Source organism: Atractosteus spatula, chromosome 20 (assembly GCF_055471065.1).
Source record: "Atractosteus spatula isolate fAtrSpa1 chromosome 20, fAtrSpa1.hap1, whole genome shotgun sequence".
NCBI lineage: Eukaryota > Metazoa > Chordata > Actinopteri > Semionotiformes > Lepisosteidae > Atractosteus > Atractosteus spatula.
In genome coordinates, this window is record NC_142725.1 from 16686138 (window position 1) to 16704411 (window position 18274).

Sequence of the window (18274 nt, forward strand, 5' to 3'; positions counted from 1 at the left end):
CAACATTCATGCTGGGTTCGCAAACGAGCGCCTGTGAGGAAGCAGTTGGGAGAAGCTGGGCATCCTGGGAAGGGACAGCTTCTCCCACTTGCCAAGCCCCGGCAGGCGTCCAGCGACGTTTTGAGAGAGACGCGTCGGCTCTCCCAACAGGTACAAACTGCCGTGTCAGGTGCGACACCGCTTCACAAAAGTGTCAGAAGATTAAGGCCCAGACCGGGGCCTTTTTTTAAAAACAACTGGTGATCTGAAAACTGAGTGCATATCTGTGGTGCAAAACAAAATCGCCAACTTCACATTTTTTAAATCAATAAAAAAGTCAGTCCAGTCACAAGTGATTCTGTGAGGCTGTTGTCGACACAGGACAGCTGATTTAGCCAGAGCACTCAGAAGTTTTGTTGTCTAGATTAATAGCCCCCTATAGTTCTGGCACCTGTATACTGTAGCACCAGATATTGCGATGACAGGACTGTCATTCACACTGTGTCCAGCAAACAGTGCACAAGCCCACACTGTAAATACTGCCACTCCACAACAAAGGCAGCATTGCTAACATGGGACTGGACGTCTGTTGTCCATTTTCCTGTAAAATCTTCCCGACCACAGTGAAGTTTGCAGCTACTGTGCACATAAACTTGCGAGTACAGATTTTGATGCTGCCAAACGCAACCAGCTAAAATCACTTAACACTAACTGCTTCTACCTCAGCAAGAGGTTATCCAAAATATTTACAGCTCGGGGTAGTGTTGTCGCAGTGGAAAAGGGCAGACCACCACATTTTATCCTGAGCTTTTATCCTCACACAAACAAAAGCATAAAATAAGACAACGGGCAGTCTCTCTGCAAATTACAACTGGCCTCACTAGACACTAAATAAGTACCTTACAATATATTAATATCCCTGTAGTTATCACTGCTGTGAAACTGTTATGACTGAATTAAAAACACATGGCTGATCAGAATGCTAGCAGAATTCCAGGTAGTCCAGATAGATCCGACATGACAAAAAGACAATCTTTCCAAGAATCAGGCAGATCCCAAAATTCACTATATTCCGAGAAGAGCACTGGAGCTGACCCCTGCTGGACACTCTGACACACAGTCCACTTTGCCCCACAGTGCTGCATGTTACAGTACTTTAATTCTCCTGTCACAAACAGGACAAATGGACTCCTGAGACTCCAAGGGAAAACTGCTTTGTTAACCTGCTTGAGGTTCTTTTAAAGGAGCATTCGGGGAAAGAAATCACTCTGCTTTTCAACTTTAATGTGTTCACTGCATCTTAGAAGATCAAATACAGAAACAGAAGTCGGAGGTTTATATGAATAAGGGTCTGTCACACCAGATGAACAGAATCAATCAAATACAATTTTAGAAACATTTAGATGCGATTTACTTTTTAGAAATGACACCGAACTTGAACCTTTCCAGGTAACCCACTTCCTTGTCATGTGCAAGTTGCATATATACTTTCTTTCACACAATCAATTTGACCGACTTCAGTAGTTAACATTTCTTAACTTTTAGCAGCAATACATATTTTCAATACATTTAAAAGTACTTCAATCAAACTGGAAACCAAGATTGGAAATCATTTGTTTTTTTCCCCACAGTTAAACCCAACCTGCAGTGAACAGGAATAATTGAAATGTATTAAACTTGTTTTAATATATAAATGACATTATCCACCACCTTGTACAAAGAGCTTAGACATTAGCAAATAAATGTTTCTGAAATAAGCACTTCATTTGAAAGTTTAGGATAAAAATAAGAACTACTAAACAGCCATTAGGATGAAGTGCAGCTGTGTCAATATAAAGTGAACAATTAAGACTACTTGATTATGCAATACCTTGTGATAACATGAAAACAGCATAATGACAAATGGGGACTCCATTATTACAGTGACTTACATTTAGTAAGGTAGGTGTACTGTATGTGCATTAAAAATATATATTGCAGATAAGTGAAGCAAAAAAAATTGAAATAGAATACAACAATTGCTAAGAAGTTTAAACGCACTGTACACACATCTTAAACCAAAAAACTCCTAAAAGTGTTTTTGCAAGGTATTTTTAAAGCAGTGATGTGCATTACAGCTTATGCGGTTTTTCAAAAAATATTTTGCATTACAGTAATACACATATCTTCAGTTAAAGTGGCAACGACTCCTGATTGAAAAACATACACATATATAAATCCAAGTCAACATCAAAATTCACCATCTCCAGACAGCTCTGTACCTACAGCAGACAACAAAGAAACCTCCATTCTGTTCTGGATGCCAGGACTGTCTTGTTCAGAAATAATTACTCATTTTATAATTACAGTAGTGTTTTCAAACTTTGTTTTTGTTGTGCACTTGATCTAAGATACAAAATAAATAAATACATGCATCTGGGATTTCCTTTCTCAGCCTATTTAAAGCACCAAAGCATACCTTAATTCTTACAAATTCAATGTTTCTCTTGTATCAATCCAGTCTCCTCACATCATTGAAAGCTTTTTTTTAACCCATTGATCCTCAGTTCAATTAATTAAATAGTTGATTTCCCACTAAAAACTGGAATATGGGGGTAGTATGTAAGTATACTATTCTTCAATTTGCATTAAGCAAATTATGCAATTTACACTGAAGATTAATAGTATATTCTCCAGCAGCAGTTTAAGCTGCAAGAAAAAAACATCCGTTCACCCCCCATACAAAAGGACTTTGTGCAATATTAGAACATTTCTGAAGGATACAGGTAATTGATGAACAGCTTGAGAGAGAGATTTTTCTCCAGCCCCCAAAAGCCTTTGTTTCAGTCATCAGAAAGGACTGCTCTCCATTTCATTTCAAAATGCATTAGTTCCTCCCCTTTCACCTGGTCATAAATTAATGCCATTGAAAGCAGAATGGAGCATGGTGGAATTCTTCGCTGAAATGAAGGAGGCTGAGATTCCAATGATTCAGTTTCACTGCAGCTCTTATCTGCACACCTGGCAGTGATGCTTGAAAATGTTTTCTTTTCAGCTCTGACTACTGGCTTTGAGATCAACAATAAAACTCTCCCACAGCCAAATCTGAGCAATCTTAAAAAGAAAATAAAGCATCTTCAGATGATGAATCCAAAGGCTGTTATGTACTTCTTTTGGCTGAATCTGTTCTTTTACACAGTGTATACAGTATACATAAGACAGAGCACCAAATTAGCACCTAAAACCCGACTTCTAACAACTAGAGTTAACTCAGGTGTTGTGTTGTGTAGACATTGGTTCTGTGTTGCAGTTTTCTTACGGTCTTTTGCATTAAAAACGGTTATTGAGATCCTGTCAGGGAAAATCACCTAATATGTTAACACTCTCTGCCAATTTACTAGTACTCTAATAAAAAAATATTCACCCACTCCATACTGCTTATAAAAAAAGACACTCTTTATAATTTAAAGTATTGTACAAAATACAAGTAAAGACTCTGTGTTGGATTTCTTTTTAAATGCTTTTGCACGGTTGCCTCTTTCTGTGTACAATCAAACTGAAGACCCCACAAAAAAAGGCAGAGAATGTAACAGCAGCATCAGAGATGTTCACTGGAATTAAGACACAAGGGCCCCAGCAGCACCAGATTGGCGTTTGTACCTACAGTTAGTTTCAGACTAACTCTTTGTGCAGCAAGACGGAGGAATATCGAAGGCTCTGGCCCTGTAGCGGCAATCCCAGAACCCCCTCAGGGAACGCTGACAACAGTGGTGACTGAAGTACGCTTGCAGTGTCCTTGCAGCTCCGCGAGATGAGTGTTGCAGGGTGGTGGCTTGGGCAGAGTGTGCGGGGGGCACACTGGCAGGGGCACCGGGGGCACTGCCCGCTCTGCGAGAGGCGCCACGCCCCTCTGCCTCCTTCATCTCCAGCTGTGGTACACATAGGCCCCCGTCAGGACGATATTCAGGGTCAGGCTGACACCCAGCATGCCTTGCCACAGCGAGCGGCCCAGGAGTCCTGTGACAGCGGCAAAGGGTGCAATTAAAGAAAACAGGAAGAAAAAACAGGACGCCAAGAAACGTTAGACTGCACAGAATACATACCATATATACAAACACATCTATTCGACTCCTGGGAGCATTGCGCACCTCCCATCTTTTTACTGCAAATGTTTCAGAGGTGATGAGGACTACTGGATTTGTTTCTGTGCAATTATTACACCTTGCAGTGCACCTGCTAAATGATTAGGAACAGATAAAGATTTTGGCCGTGGTGCCTTCTTCAGGTGTGTCACACACCTCCACACGCCTGACGAAGGCTCCTCAGCCAAAATGTTGTGTTTCATGTCTTTTTTTTTTCAGCAGGAATAAACCTTTACTTGTTCCTCTGCAGCCTACGCATGCTGACGCAGCTCCCCCACCTGATAAGTCATTAGCCCTGTAGTAAAATTCTTATTCCAACAGGCTGCAAGAGTCTACCTCTACTTACTGCAACGTGACTTAGCTTCGGTTGACTATGACAAGTTGACAAGTTGATTTTTTTTAAAAAAATCAAATTTATAGCTTGTGCTGCTTTTAGTCAAACAACTGACTGATTGAAATAACAAAATCAGAGTAACTTTAGCAGTTAACATGGGTATCTGAAAAACTAAATAAAATTAACTGTGTGCATCTTTACAGGGGTAAACAAAGTCTCACAAGAGGCTGCAAAGATGTTAGGAAAAACGGTTAATGGTGCAGTGCACTCCATAAGATAAAACTGCAACCATTTACAAATCAATCCTCCAATTAAGACTGAAGTGAGTCTGAGAGCCCGACCTATGTACTGAAGGACTAGAGCTGTTCTAGAGCTATCAGGTGTCACTAAAATAATCCAGGCCTGGCCTTTTGTTGTGGCTGATGTCATGGAACAGGTTAAATCCAGGTTAGATTTGTTTGGGTTAACAAAAAAAGGGATGAATTAAAACTGCAACCACCACCGAAACAGTGGCTCAAACTGTCCCGCTGCAGATGGGGAAAGAAACATCTTTACCCAAGCTGGCCTGACACCAGACCCTTCCCTAAGTGTGTTTGTGTTCACACACGTTTTCTTAAAGTGAAACAAAATACTTGTGGCTGCTGCAGGAGACGAAAATTCTTGTCACCTCTCTATTTCAGATTAGAGCTGATCTGTATCCGGGGAAGAGAAGCAGTGAGGACGAAGTGCAAAGACATTACACTGTTCATTACTGCTACAGTGTGTCCAGTGGGCATCAACAAGAAAAACTGATTAATCTAAGGGCAGATCTTAATCACTCTGCATGTAAGAACTGCTGATCTTGGATAGTCCAGGCAGCACACTGTGAATGCATGAACACTTTTTCTGAACTTTAACAATGGACAGCAGCTTGCTAATCTCAGAGGATGCTGAGGTTTGTTTGAGTGTTTTGTAAACAGAGCATTACAGACACAGACCAGATAGTCAAGACTAGAAGAAAAAACATTCAAGTCTGTATTCCTGCTGGGAATTACATGTCATATCTATTTGTTTTGCATTTATTTACGAGAGTTCTGTGTTTGCTGATGAGGTGCAGTTTCATGGATGGATCAACAATGTGCTTTATTCCTGATGCCACTTTGATAACATGTGACCCATCTTTTTTCCTGACTGGAATACCAAGCCCTCACTGCTAACAAACTGTTTTCCAATTACCTTAAAGCCCTACTGAAAAAACAAAGTTTTTTGTATTACTCAACAAGACAAACAGTGCATTAACAACTAAATTTGAATACATTTTAATGTTAGTAAAAACAGTTCTCTTAGTCATCAAGGCAGTCCTGCACAAAGCTAAATATTCTAATCAATTCAAACAAATATTCCAATCAATTCAAACAAAACAACACTGCTTTGGTACTGATATCTCATTGCTATTGGACCTGAGAGTAACAGGGTGGAAACTGGCTTAATTCAAATGACAATACTGTGACGATGATTAGCAGGACACTGAAATGAAGTATTCCGTTTTAAGTTTCCTCATGCAAGATATCACCTGTGTATGCTTACAGGAGTTTCCCATTGGACAGGAGCTGTCGTTTTTGAAAAGATACGTATTACTGGAGTCCATGCAAATGTTGTTTAAGATAGGGTACAATACAGGAAGATGCATGGCACAGCTGTACAGCAATTAAATCTACATATGTAAATTCTAATAAACTATTTGAAACACTTTCCTAGGTGTAGGAACACATTCTTAAAGTAACCAATATTCAATAACTCCTTCACCACGCTCAAAGCTCATCTTTGATGGCGTTAACAAAACAAGCCCGAAAACTTCTTTTAAACAGGTGTGTGGTGTCACCCACCCTGTGTGAAGAGCGAGGTGAGGAGGGGAAGGGTCAGGTGCCAACGGCCGTGCGCTACGCATGACCTGTCCCTTGGAGCAATGAACTTAGACGTCGACCCCGGAACGGAAGACCCGAAGGGCAGATCAGTGCTGGCGCCGCGGCTGCCCTTACCGCGAGGCCACTCTGTGTTACTGGAGTATCTCGCCAAGCCCCCCCGCAGCTCTCGCTCAGGTCCTCTGCTCTGAGCAAGCCCGAGCAGCGCAGAGGGAGCGAAGGACGCGACGTGAGAAGGGACCGACCCACGCCCGGCAGTCGGGGGACACTGCTCCCCCTTGCTCTCGGCAGCCGTGCGACGTGAGCGAGGACGCCGCTCTCGGGCCTTCTGGGGGAAATAAAAACGCCTACCCTTCCAGCCCGCGCCGCTGTCCGCGCCCCCTCCAGTGGTGGTGTCCACCATGCAGGTGGAGGACCCCGACGAGCTGTCCTTCTTCCCCTGCTCCGCGTCGCCAAACACACTGCCGCCCTCCAGGACGGACCTGGCGTCTGCAAGCACAGTGAAAGGGCATCGCTGCCAATCAGGACAGACCGAGCAGTTCAAGCTTTCTGCTTCTTCCCAGCTGCCATGGCGAACAGTCTGTATACTGGCATGCCTTTTCATTTTAGACATTGCATAATCCCTTTTTTTTTTACAACGTAAGACATTTTTGGCACAGTTAATACTATCAGCTGGTTCCTGATTTTTAAAAAAAATGTCTGCTGTGTTTAAAAACACATTCAGGAAATCTTTTCATAATACCAAATGAGACTACTTAACATCTCTTTAAAACCTTACCTTACGAAACAGTAATAGTGAAGGAATTCAGACAGCTTGTAGTTTTTTCTGGTCTTTAAGCTTAGTCATAATTAATTCTATTATACAATACAGACAAAACCATTAAGCAGTGTTCAAGCACAGTAATTCAGTAATTAAATGTGCATGGAAGCTGAGAAAGAATGTTAGCGTGCAATGTGTGCTTTCAGGCACAATTAGACAATTTCAATGTGCTGTGCAATTAACATGCAATGAAAAACAAAACTGAAGGATTTAAAGATATGTTGCAAAATGAGAAATAAAGCCAGAATGTGAAATTGCATGTTTGAGTGTGTGAAGTAGTTATATGGTGGAAAATCCTTCTGCAATATCAAGATTTTAGATGAGGTTTCTCTTTTCCTCACTGGAAGAAAAAAAACGGTTACGTGATAATTTCCTAAATGCTGTCGAAGGAATGTCTTATCAAAACTTTGTCAGTAGTCATTTACATTCGCAATTGCCCAGGACACATATTAAAAAAACAATTATAAACAAAAAAGTGAGAATATTGTCTAATAGTTTGTCATCATCAGGCATGTAAAAATGATGAATGACTCTTCAACGCAACAGCCACTTCACAGGATTAAGAGCAGACAATTTCATTCACAAATCTGCTGACAGAGCACGTCTTGCCACACAAAGCTCTCTGTGGGCAACCTGTTCAAAAGAAATTAGCCTTTTCGAACGCTGTTTGCGAAGGGCTTTCTTGCCCTAATCCTTAAAGACAGCCGCGAATCCTGAAGTCACTTCCTGTCCCGGACACTTCCTCCGTGAGGGGGGGGGTTTAGGGCTCCTCTCCCAGGACCCCCCTCACAGCTCACAGCGCAATGAGTCATGCCAGCATGAAAGCCAACACTGTGCAATTAAAAGGACTCTTTCCTCCTTAATCTTCTTAAACGCTGCTGCGCTTTAATTAGAGACCACGTTTAACCCCGTAGGTGTATAACCCACTGCTCATATACCACAGACATGACACCTCGTTGCATTTTCTAGGAATGCAGCGACTAAGATACTTGTGTGCTACTTGCTCTTCCAAATCCAGGGTCACATTCCAAGTAGTTACAACTCTTACTAGCCATCTCTAACAGAAGCTCAAATATTCAAGTTAGATTTTCATATTCAAGTTATGAAGATAAGATGCTTGCAAAGAAGGATTTTGCCAGAATAAAAAACCTGAACCTATTTTTAGAAAAGCGGATCACACACAAAAAATATGTGAAGATCGAATATACACATACAGTATATACCTTTTCTTTCCTGTATTTTGCCAGGTAGATCAATTTAGAAGTAATTTACAATGACAACCTGGAAACAACCTACAGAATGACAATTTCCTGGAGCAATCGCAAGGTCCAACAGCAACAACCATTTTGGATTCGAACCCTCAACCCTCTGGACCAGAGCCCCCAGCTACTACTCCAGGTGCTGCTTTCATGTCAAACTCAATTTAAAAAGCAAGTATTACTTGCCTTGACTGCAGAAAGGACTGCAACCAATTAAACATTTCCCTGCTTCCTCAGCATTTCATCTCACAAGACTTTAGTATTTTCATGTTTTTACAGTACATCCTGCTAGCGTAATGTAGGCAACGACACCGAGTGTCCGAGTTACAATTAGAGTACGTCTGAAAAGAAGAGAGAAACATGGGGTTGGATATCGCTGGATATCGAAGGATAACAGAGAGAAGGCAAACAAGAGAGGGTACAATATCAACCCCTGAGCTGATGCAAACCCTGGCCCATCTCACAAACATCAGACCGGCAGGTCACGGGCAGTAATGACACTCGTTTGACATTCATCTACTTGCCTACATTCACTCCACAGCTCTGCAGCACACAGCACACCTCTCACCTCTGGACAAAGTCACCCTGGACAAGGGCATCTGCCTACCACATACTAAAAATAAAGACTGTGTCAAAGGGCCTCAAATAAAGCCATGTCTGTGCTGTACTTGCTTCATCTAACTCGTTTCTGAGCTGCCTTTATAACTGAGTGAATCCCCTAGAATCTTTGCTCTGAAGGGCAGATTTGAAATTAGTTTGTAGTTCCTAAGAAAAATGTTTTATCTATAGGGGGATTTTTCCCATAATGTCCTTACAACAGCCCATTTTATATTCATATATCAGGGACAGGTATAGGATATACAGACAGGGCCCTACAGGAAAGCAGGAACCAGGATATCCCCTAGCCAAGCATCTTTAACCTGCTATTCCCTTTCAGAAAGGGAAAAACGCATCTCAAAGATAAAAAAAAAAACGGCAAGAATTTTAGGCCAGCAAACTTCCTCCTCGAAGAAGAAATAATTAGCTTCACTGAATAATAAAGACAACAGATATTATTTTAATGCAGCCTTGGGAAGATGACAAAACACATCAGTTCAGGTCTTACTATGTGGGGAGAAAAACCCCAACGGCAATTATGATGAGCTGAATCTAAGAACTTGTCTACAAAAGACAATTATCTGCACTGAAAAAGCATTGCAATTCAATAGTGACTGACGGATGAAAATATGAAGAAGATTAAGTAGTTTTAATTCAATTTTTATTACTGAAAAGCTGGTACTTTGAATGCTTGGCTTTGAATCATTCTCTTCACATCAAAGCTGAAGAGTGGTGTTTAATCACACTGTTATAATTACACGCCGCGGATAGGGTATAATTTATTAGTTAAGCTACAGGCTTTGAGTTTTAACCATCGTACTACTCCATGCTTCAGGTAACTGTAACAAACTGCTGTATCAGCTTTGACACTTTTTTCAACATCCTTATCAGGTGGTTTGTTTTATGTAAAAAAACTGGTGATATAAAACATTCAAGAGAAATAATCCCCTATGACATTCTAGGTGCCTAGGACATTGACAGATGCTCACATAATGATGAAAGGAAGTTTCAGCTTGCAGTCTGAACAATCTAAAAACCGTATATTTCAGTAGTCGAATGCTATCTGATGTGTGCAGTGGCTGTTTTGTCTGGTCTCACTGGCACTTCATCACAACAGCCACTACCTGGCCCCTCTTCTTGCTTAAGCTCACAGCAGATAAAGAACAGCGATCTCGGACAGCTGTGTGCAGACTGCCCCTGGCCCTGATCCACACCTGGCTCGATCGGTTCTGATCAGATCAATCAAGCACGTGCTGCACAGCAGAGACAGAGAGCATCGTCGGTCTGCATGCCTCCGTATAACTCTTATTCATTTTAAGGAGCGCTTAATGTAAATCATGATCACCCCTCCCAAAAAACATACTACCATTTTTCTACCATGTTACTAAAACATTAGAAAACCTGCAAATATGAATGTTTTTCTATTGCAACTCGTCTCCTTTCCCCTCCAGCAGTTTCCTCAGCTTCTGTCCTCGAGAGGCAGGGTCTACAGGTCTCAAGAACAAGGAGAGGCTCCGCCTTGTCCAATCAAGCAATTACTGAGGCCCGTGTGCTAGTTAGGAAAGCCAGCACCCCCCGGCCCGCCAGGAGCCGTGCAGCGGAGGGGAGACGGGCGATGAGGGTACGTACCCTGCTGGTGCGGCGGAAAGGCGGGCACCTCGGGGGCGAAGGCGGCGCAGGGGGCGGCGGCGGGAGAGGAGAAGAGCTGCAGCCGGCGGCCGCCCAGCTGCAGCCGCGCGGGGCTGATGAGCGGGCGCCGCTGCCGCGCGGAGCCGGAGCTGGACGTCACCGAGCCGGCCACCGAGGGCGTGGGAGAGGGGCCGGGGGACGCGGGCCGGCTCCCCGGCTTCAGGGAGGAGTAATCTGCGGCGGGAGACAGAGGCCCAGTGAGTCAGGCAGCAGCTACAGCAAACAGCAACAGCCCGAGGTCTGGGAAGAGCTCCCGGCAGGCCAGTCCCCAAGTTCGAAAACCTCCTCTATTGAGCGGCGCCTCATGGGGTTGACTCTAATAAGAGGCCAGCAGTAAAGGCGGCGCAGTCAGCCCGCACGTGCGCGTTACGAACGGTGCATATTCCAGACCGGTGAGGCACCACTCCAGTTTGAGACAACCCGAGTCACCTAACCCAATGACATCAACTGCAAAGGGACTTTTACAGGACGATGCCCTGCAGTCCGCAGTCTGCATCGGAGGAGACTCACCTGATGGCGAAGAATCTTTACACTGGGAAGAGGGCCGACTCCCGCTGAACAAGTAGCCGGAGTCTGCAACAGCAAGCGGAGCAAGAGATCAGAACGATGGAGAACGATGGAGGAGTAACGCACCAGACCGATAGCGAAGGGACTGGACCTGCATCCCTCCTGACTGTCGGACGTCCGGCCCACCAGCATGTCCTGAAGCCCCAGAGCGTGCTGCCTTAGTCTGAACCGCTGGGCAGAGATGTGCCTGTCTACAAGGCACGACTGTCTGCTAAAATCCTTGCAGCTGCAGACATCCAGATGCTCATGCTCGTGACACACAAAGCCCCTGTACATTTTTTATTTTTGGTTTCTCTTGCATTGAAACCAAGTATTGACAGCAGAAGGAAAAAAAACCGGCAGGCTGCAGAGTCAAGACTCCAGTGTCCCCTCTGAGCATGATGGCTTACCAAAGGTGCCAGCCGCAAAACCCAACCCGCCTATGACAGCGTCCGAACCCCGCACTCGGGGGCGAGAAAGCTCTGCCTCGAACAGAAACACGCCACCGTGCTCCCGAGGCGCGACTCTGAACAGAACGCGCCCTCTGAAACAGGCCAAACGCGCGTCTCGCTTTCCCGAGTCACGGGAAGCAGAGCTGGAAGGAGGAAGAGAGGCAGGGGGAGCCCTCAGCCGTGACCGAGAAGGAACCGGCTGTCTCGGGTCAGCAGGAGTGAGCGGGTGTCTGCAGAGGCGTCGGAACACCTGCCAGCCTGCAGCTCAGAGCTGCCGTGCTTATGGTTTTAGTTTTAAGTGTTCTGTTGCGGACTAATGAGCCAGGGTCTTGCACTTGAATAGCTGCTTTTTAAAGCTTAAAAAGGAGGGGAAACAAAGCTGCACACACAGGTATTGGCACTCTACAGCTCAAATCAGAATTACTGGACATCTGAGCTATGACTTGATGGCGTACAAGAGTGATCAGGAGAGGTATCAAGGTAGAAACGGGATTTGTCAGGTTGTCAGTAGCATGCATGATTAATACACTTCATAAGCTGGCCAACAACCTTGTTTCACACACAGGATGTCACCATGTTGAACTGCAAGCACATGGCTCAAGCCTAGTCTTGCAGAAAACTGCCTCTCAAGCACAAATTATCTCAATTAAAAGACAACAGCACACACATGCCTTAGCACAACTGGAGCCAGCTATTAAACTGCCAGTTTTAAACAGGATCGAACGCTTCAGACGTATTTGAATTGAAAGAACAAGCGACAATAAAAGCGATAAAAAGCATTTTGGCAACACTGACGATTCTACAAACTAAGTGAATATTTGATAGTTCTCCATGAAGAAAAGAATCAACCCTATTAGGTCTCTTTCTTTACCATTAAAACCATCCTGGTATTAAGGTGTCACTGTAGACCTGCGTGCAGGTGAAATGAACAGAAAGCCATCCTTTACTGAGCGGGATGCGTAACAAAACCAGGCTGGCATCAAAGCCCCATCGTGGCTCCGACCAGTGTCCCCCCCCAACACACACAAAAAAAGAGGAAAAAAACAGGGCTCCTCAGTGACAAGGATGAAGAAGAACGCAGCCCCGGCTTCCTGAAGCGCCATTCCGCGAATACCTCACCGTAACACACACACAGCTGCAACGTCAGCCCTGCGCCGCTGCCGCCTGGGGGGCTGCAGTCTTCCTTTCTTTCAAGTCCTCGGGGGAGAACACAAGAGTGAAAGGAAGATCGCTCCCTCACGTCTGGCAACATGATCCCGCGCCCAGGAGCAGCTATTGTCCGGCCTCCTCCCTGCCACAGAGCAGCGCCTCCTGTCCTTTGACTCGGCCTTCATTTATCACGGGCTGTCTCCGCCATGCGGGCCCCTCGTTCGCACAGCGAGGCGGCCCAGGGCCGGCACGGGCCTCCACCCGCCGCTCCGCACGTCGCAGGCTCAGCCTCCAACCTGTCGGCAAACGCCACCGCAAGCCACTCCTCCATTATTCGGGGGGGAAAAAAGAGCCCCCTTGTTTTCCCGACGGAGAACGTGCACCGGGTCAGAAGGTCAGAAGTGCAGACGCACTGTCCCTGGAGGTGATGGCAACACATAGGCTGACGCACGTCGGCTGGGATATTAAAAGAAGAAAACATCCTCGCTGTCTTTTAACACCCCTTTCTTGCAGGGTGCTGGTAGACATCATGAAATATTTAGAGGGGAAACAATAACTGCCTTTCTGCCCATTGTGAGGCACATCTGGCCTCTCAGCAGACACGGCGCCTCCTTTGTTACGTCTACAGCTGCCTCCTTTGCTTCCGCACGCGAGTGGAGAAAGGTCTGGGAGCGATGGACAAGACGGTTCTCCCGGGATCTCTCCGAGCCGGAAACGGGGCTCAGAAGGGGGCTCTTCCCCTCGGCTCAGTAAGGTCTTTCGATGAGGGCTCCTAGTCGCGCGGCTTGGCTTGCTCAGCAGCTCCTCAAGGACGGGGAGGAACCGGCTGTGTTTCCAGCGAGAGCACAAGCTGAACAGACCGCAGTGGCGAATCGGCCGGTATACGGACACTAGCCCTTGTAGAGGATGTAAAACACCTGCAGGGCTCCTCAGTCCCCGTCCTACAGAGACACAGGCCCGCAGGGTTTATCAGGAACTAAAAAGGCTACAGGCTTTAAAACAGTAACAATTAAAGATGAATATGGCGAATAAGTAAACTCAAGCTGGGCTCACAGAGGTGATTCTCCAGGAGTGGGGAATACACAGTACCTGGTATTTTCTTGATATTTCTTAAAAGTACTTTCCTTCAGTGTGTTATCAAGTGTAAGCTAATTAAACAGAAACACAATTGAGAAAGAAATTTGGGCCGAACGGTTCCTTCTGATAAAGAGCCGGCGTCAGAAGTAAGAGTTAAGCCAAAACTAAGCTCAGGGCTCCTGCATCGTCTTGTCTTCTTGTAAAAGCTGAGCTCTCGATTACTCTTCTGCAGCCCTTAAATGAAATGCTAACTTACTCATCAGAAATTTCCAAAATTGGGTTTTTTCGGACAGTTCAAAATCTCCAAAAGGCTGAGCTGAAAGCAAGGTCTAAAATATAGAAAAGTAAGGACAATTTCGGCCAATTAAAAAAACTTCACGGAATATGATCAGGAAAGATGAGGGAGTGCTTTCACTTTTGCATTTGCAGGAAGCGCACAGGGCTGGAAAAAAGCTGAAAGAACCAGGATCATGATAAAATCCATCGAAAAGGAGACCACAGCAAACAGTGGACAACGTGCAGAATGCTGGCTTTACATTACTCTGACAATGGCTTTAACTACTGTTTGGGTTTAGGCTGCAATTACAGACATACTCCTCTGTGCTTTGCATTAAAACGAGACAATGCCTCTTAAAAGTAAAAAAAAACATGGTGGAATGCGATATAAGGAAAAAAAGAAGGAAGTTTTTGTACAGGTCTATGCTCTTAAGACGGGTCTGAAAACCACTTGTAAAAATTACTAACAGATAAGGATAACTATCATTTAAAACTTCTAAAGTGGAACAAAAACTCTTTAAGGAAAACTGTATGCGATTGTATGGTAATTAGCACCTTCGAAGAGACAGCTGCTTAGGATATTTTTCAAATTTAAAAAGCTCACCAGAATGTGATAAAGCAAAAAACTGCTAAAAAAAATAGCATCCTATACTAGAAAGGAATAGAGTGATTAGTGTTTCAATTCAATTGTTTTCATACAGTGCTCAGGAACCCTTCAACAAAATAGTCTTTATTCTCTGAAAGGCCTTTAACACTAAACCAGTGAAGACCCAGTGATGTATTCTTTCATCTGCACTCAGCTAATACAGCCAGACTCCCACTGCCACATCTGCTAAGTGACAGCTTGCTCAGTGAGCAAACATTTGCTCATTTTATCCTCCTAAAAATCCCTTCTACTACTGCTAATCACTGCAGGAAGTGTTCAGAAAGCTGCTCGGAGTGAATTTTAAAGTACGTGATCTTGGTATAAAAAAAGAACACACAGAAAAAACTATCAGAAAATGCAGGGGAATTTAAAATAGCATTAGTACTACAAGAGAATTAAAGTCTATCTACGAAATCCTAGAAATTTCAAGCTAGTGCAAGACACAGGTTTGAACCGTGGAAGAAAGGATAAAAAGTATTGTCAAAAACAAAGAGCAAGTTCGCAGAATTGCTGTGTTTAGGTTTTCTCTGTATTTATGACAGAAACAGCTGACTGTGGCCCATGCAGGGTGTTTATCTCTCTGCCGAATCCTCTCCTCAGCTTCATGTGTTGATGTTGTCATGTGCAAAAAATACTCTCGCTGGTTCACTTTTATGTAAAAATTAGTGAAAAAGTCAAGTATGTAAACAGCAGCACCAGTAATAAGGGGCATGGGGGTAAAATGGGTAATTATGTTGGCAACACTGTGTAATTACAATGGTGTTTTATTGCATGTGCAATGGTTTAATAATTATCATTGGCACTACTTTATTCTAGACAGTACACAAGCTTTAGTTTTTATCATGTAACATAACCTTTAATTAAATGGTAGGCAAGACAAATATTCTTTATTGCACAGACCATATATTTATCACTCTCTTTAATCCTTTTTCTCAACCATTTTTAAAAGCAGTTTTGCCTTCACGAAGGAAACCCATCTCAAACAGTCGCTCTTCTGTTCTAGCAGAAGACACGGATCTACCTAATGACTCGGTTTATGAGACAGAATCCCAGCTCCTGGAAAAATGACGCAATGGGATTCTATAACGCGGAAATGATTTTTTTGTGTGGATGCACAACATAAAGTTTCTCTTCCTTTTGGATGCCTCCCCCCATCAATTTCTGCACGTTTTGCAACACACAAAAAATATAAATACGAGTGTCTTTCTCAATCGGCCATCGCAATTTCAAACAATTGAACAAAAAAAAACTCTCTCGTTTTCTAAGGTTTTGACCTCTTTTCGACCCCTGGAATATGTTTTCTGTGTCTGTTTCTGTACATCTCAGCAAGCATTCGAAAATGGACTAATTCCAAATCTGCGCGCAAAACTGAGCGAGTGCACACAAATTAAAAAATCTACAATAATCCTTAACAAAAACCCATTCGTAAGAAGCTGGAAATACATATTAAATAAAAGGTAGCATTTTGTTGTCTTGTCTCAAACAACATGCTCAGAATTGACTGTGCTCCACCCATGGGTACACAGTAGTGATTTTCACAATGACACCCCATCCCCCAGATACTTTTCATCTGGAGATTTAAACTGATACTTAACAGCCAAAATACTGCAGTCAGTATATGAAGTTAGTGAAGGACTCAGTCACAAAAAAAGAATAGACATGAAAACAAATGCAAAAAAAACCCTTTCCTTCTTTCATGGATAAAGTCCTTTTTCTACCCAAACAATAAAATACCCTGAACACCATCTGTGACCGTTATGTAATGTACAGTGTATAATGTACTGTAAAGCAGTCATTCAGTACTGGCACCAGGCATTGTACTTGTGCTTCAGAATTGACAGTGACCTATAGTGCAGTTTATAAGTAGGACATGCCCCCTTGGCTGACTTGTCACAGAATGACACCAGAGTGGAAAAAAAGGGTTTGAATATTTTATCCAATTACGTAAATAACTGAGTCATTGACAAAGCTGGGACAAAATGATATGCTGGCGCTCAAGAAATTGATTTGGTCAGCCCTGCTTCAAACATGGAGGGTGGCATTCGACTTTCGGTAGTTTATTTCATTTAAATGCAGGTGAATTTTTGACAAGCTGAAAAGCTAGAGTCAGTGCATCTTCAGTTTAAAACAGGATTCTTGTGCAGTCCTTCAAATATACCGCAAGACGCTGTCACAAGAAACATTATGTTAATTAAGCACGTACTTAAAAATTCAAAAACCAAGAAGCGCACACAGTTTTAAAACCGACCAACAAAACAAGGTCATTCTGCAATCAGTCATAAACCAGAGGAGAAATTACATTTTTATTAGGTGGCTGAAACCCCGTCTACTTTCTCATGCATGACGATCAAGCTGGAATTTGTCACCTCTGACCGGCAGAAGACGTGGTTCATCGTCAAGCTGCTAAAATAGCGAGAACTGGCAGGCAGATGCTACACAGTTCAAGTATTAGATGGAACTGATATGAAGCCCTTATCTAGGTCTTCTAATTCATCTTTGTAGACACACAAAAGCTTCTCTTTCTGCACAACTGGGATGACCGTTCAGGCTTGCCGGACTTTCCTCGACACCTCGAACCCAGAACCATGGTTCCAGCTGTACTCCTACATTAACAGGGCTGACTAAAGCAAGGTTCTTCAAAGGCACCTGCTGGGAAGGCGATGTTTAATGTTTTGCATGATCTGCGGGGCCACTGAGGTTTCAGTTTGATTCTTACTTGCACATTTTTCACGAAAACCGCACCAATACGAAGGCACTCAACACCTCCAGTCGATTCTCCACAAGATTTTTATCACCCATATTGGCCACGTAGCGAATCTGCAGTTTTCCTCCCCTTCCAGCAAACACAAAAGAGGACAGGACTGGGCAAAGTGAGCGACTGGTTTCAGTTTTCCTGGGAATTCCCCAACACGGAACTCTGCAAAACCTGATTTGATTTTCTAAAAGATCATTACAAATGTAGCTTACTGCACGTAAAAACTGAGATGTAGGAACTGTAGACAGTCTTCATGCTTGGAGCTGTATTAATATTTTATTGTCATTTCTAATTTTCCTGCCAGTCCCTCTGTAGCAGTGAAAAAGTTGATATTTCAGTACAAACAGGTTATTGAAAGTCTTGTCACCTACAAAAATAGTTTTTTTCCAAGTCCTGCTTTCGTTGGCTTCCACAGAACCACTTACCCACCTTCACTATCTAACTTTGCCTCAATGCTGAACTATTCTTGAAATTCAGGCTTCTCCTTGCTTTCCTGCCGAGAACGACATGTGCATTCAGTTCCCAGTTCAGCACACAAATCTCCTGACCCGTGCAGACAGAGCTTCTTCCCAGAATGCACCACTTTGCAGGTTCCACATGACAGCACACGGACCTTTCCATCTCATTTTAAAACGATTTTGGCCAAGTGCCCAAAAGGCTGATAAAAAAACAG

At 43.7% G+C, this 18274-nt stretch overlaps 1 protein-coding gene across 3 annotated transcripts in view; it reads right to left on the reverse strand.

The window, feature by feature from the left end:
• Positions 1-1242: 1242 nt before the first annotated feature.
• Positions 1243-18274, reverse strand: part of tmem201 (transmembrane protein 201) — a 37743-nt gene continuing 20711 nt past the window's right edge. For 2 of the 3 annotated variants that reach the window (XM_088937958.1, XM_088937959.1), the window contains exons 8-11: positions 11211-11273; positions 10641-10874; positions 6687-6824; positions 1243-3975 (exon numbers count right to left, since the gene is read on the reverse strand). In XM_088937958.1, the coding sequence (XP_088794084.1) occupies positions 3878-3975; positions 6687-6824; positions 10641-10874; positions 11211-11273 (533 nt within the window). In that variant the 3' untranslated portion in view covers positions 1243-3877. The remainder of the gene's footprint in view (positions 3976-6686; positions 6825-10640; positions 10875-11210; positions 11274-18274) is intronic. The other variant, XM_088937960.1, reaches the window with a different exon arrangement.